This window comes from Amphimedon queenslandica, unplaced genomic scaffold (assembly GCF_000090795.2).
Source record: "Amphimedon queenslandica unplaced genomic scaffold, v1.1 AMPQUscaffold_13340, whole genome shotgun sequence".
Taxonomy (NCBI): domain Eukaryota; kingdom Metazoa; phylum Porifera; class Demospongiae; order Haplosclerida; family Niphatidae; genus Amphimedon; species Amphimedon queenslandica.
In genome coordinates, this window is record NW_003546424.1 from 175,349 (window position 1) to 178,164 (window position 2,816).

The 2,816-nt window shown below is 35.0% G+C and overlaps 1 protein-coding gene across 1 annotated transcript in view; it reads right to left on the minus strand.

The window, feature by feature from the left end:
* LOC100635527 (nuclear pore complex protein DDB_G0274915-like) overlaps window positions 1-2,816 on the minus strand; it is a 9,107-nt gene extending 6,291 nt beyond the window's left edge. Inside the window, exons 1-7 of the mRNA XM_019998089.1 lie at window positions 2,747-2,816; window positions 2,656-2,700; window positions 2,277-2,606; window positions 1,960-2,229; window positions 1,814-1,896; window positions 1,578-1,767; window positions 990-1,463 (exon numbers count right to left, since the gene is read on the minus strand). Of these exons, the coding sequence (XP_019853648.1) occupies window positions 990-1,463; window positions 1,578-1,767; window positions 1,814-1,896; window positions 1,960-2,229; window positions 2,277-2,606; window positions 2,656-2,700; window positions 2,747-2,816 (1,462 nt within the window). The remainder of the gene's footprint in view (window positions 1-989; window positions 1,464-1,577; window positions 1,768-1,813; window positions 1,897-1,959; window positions 2,230-2,276; window positions 2,607-2,655; window positions 2,701-2,746) is intronic.

The window sequence follows — 2,816 nt, forward strand, 5'->3', positions numbered from 1 at the left end:
GTTATAAGCCTTGAGAAGAGAAAGGGAGAGAGGGACAAAAAGGGAGGGAGAAAGAGGGGAAGGAGAAAGATCAATAAATAATATAAAAGCAAGCATTCACACAGACACAAACATCTGCCAAACCAGCTGCACAGTCATTATACCGTATAGCGGGAAATTTTGGAGGGGATTAAATTTGGCAAATTTGGCATTTTGATAGCCATTTGCCAAAATAAAAATCTGCCATTTTGAGCCATTATATGCATGCTCAATGGCACATGACCACAAATTCGCCAAATTAATACTTGCCAATCACCAAAATTTAGCAATTTGCCAAATTTTAGTCCCTCAAAAATTTCCCGCTATACGATAGTAATGTATTGTTCAAAATAATGAGAAGCAACATCATCACAATCACATTATTGCACCATCACATGTACACACACACACACACACATTCATTATGGGCTCAATATTTATATTATTTGTATATATATTGCAGATAATGATACCTGATAAAGTATTACAAACTACAAACTTCCCATTAAGTTAAAGACAACACAATAAATGTAAAATACACTATAAAAAGGTTAAGATAACACCTAACAAAAAAAAATTTTATAAAAAAATGTATGTACATGTACAATAATGGCTTATTTTAACTCTTGAGAAAACAACATTAAAAAAACATTGTCACATCATAAAGGTAAACCTTTTAAAATATAATGACTGTGTGTAAGAAATTACAATAATATTAAGCTCTATGGATCATAAAAATGGTGTTTAGCTGTTTGTGTGTGTTCGTGTGTAAATTTACTTCAATCATTTGAGGAGGAACAGAAGATTTTGTGTCTTCGCTTTTTTTCTTAACATAACATACAATAGCAATCACCAATATAACTGAAACTGCCAGTGCCAGTCCAATGGTGACAATTACTATACCAGCAATAGCACCAGCACCAACTATTAATAATCAATAATTAATATTGAGCACAGTTACATGTACATACGTCGTGATGGTTCTTGAGTAGGAGTGTTTGATGGAGACATACTGTTTGATGGAGTGATACTGCTTGATGGAGACATACTGCTTGATGGAGTCATACTGCTTGATGGAGTCATACTGCTTGATGGAGACATACTGCTTGATGGAGTCATACTGCTTGATGGAGACATACTGCTTGATGGAGTCATACTGCTTGATGGAGTCATACTGCTTGATGGAGTCATACTGCTTGATGGAGTCATACTGCTTGATGGAGTCATACTGCTTGATGGAGTCATACTGCTTGATGGAGTCATACTGCTTGATGGAGACATACTGCTTGATGGAGTCATACTGCTTGATGGAGTCATACTGCTTGATGGAGTCATACTGCTTGATGGAGTCATACTGCTTGATGGAGTCATACTGCTTGATGGAGTCATACTGCTTGATGGAGTCATACTGCTTAATGGAGTCATACTAGGAGTTGCACTAATGCCTGAAGTAAGAGAAGAAACAGATGTACTAGTTGAAGGTATTTCAGATGGTGGTGGTGTAGCAAGTATAGCTAAAAAAGTACATATTATAATTGTAATTATTTATATTTACTAACTTATTGTAGCTGATGTAACAGTACCAGTTCCTAATACATTAACAGCCTCCACTGAAACAGTATACACTAAACCAACTGAAAAACCAGACAGAGTTAGTGAAGTAACATTAGTTGGTATATCCTGAACTTCATTAGAAATGTTATACTTAACATTATATCGAGTTATAGGAGGACGAGATGATGACTGTGGCTATAAATAATAATAAAATTGATACTGATTATTATGATTTATTTACTTCATTCCACAATGCAGTGATGTTTACAGTATCAGTAAGATATTTATTTTGTGCTAATGTCAGATTAGTAACAGATAAAGGAACTAAAAAGATTACAACATATTATATTAATGTTACTATGATTATCTTGGCTCAATATCACTTACCATTAGGTGTAAATCTTATTACCTCAGAGCTATTATATCTACCTCCAGTATCAACAGCTCCTACACTAACAGAATATTCTGTATCATTAAATGATTCAGATATAGGTATAACCAGACTAGTATCATTAGTCACGTATGTAACATTGCTAGCTGAACTAGTAATGCTAACAGCATAATTGGTGAAACATTGACCAGTTGATGGTGACCAAGAGAAGGTAAAATGAGTAGAACCAAAAGTGAGAGGGTTAGCAACAGGAGCAGGTAGAAAATCTAAATATTTATATAATAATAATAATGAAGTGTCACTCAATCTGTACCTGGTATCACTATAGAACAGTTAACTAGTGTGATAAAATCCGGTCCACATTCAATAAGGTAATTACTGATGTTTATCACAGCAGTGAATGTTATAGTAGAAACAATTACACCAGTTGTATTAATCAGTACAGTAGTGAATTCATTACCAATAGAATCTATCCTACCTACACTATTTCCATCTATATACGCCACTGTTAAAGCATACTGACGACCATTAGTATCAAGTACTCTCCACCTTAGTTGAAGTGGTGATCCACTTTCACACTTATAAGTCACTGTTTGTGATAGACACACGGAATCTAGGCAAGGATTAAGGAACCTAGGTTCACCTGGAGTTTATAGGTAAAATTTGAAAATAATTCAGATACAGATATTTACCTCTGACAAGATTTAAGTATAGGTTATACACCGAGGTCGAGGTTTCTATGGGATTTATTTACCGAGGGACGCAGTCCCGAGGTAAATAAACCCATAGCAACCGAGACCGAGGTGTATAACAGACTTCTACCATGCCAAATTGTAGCTAAGAAACTGCCCAT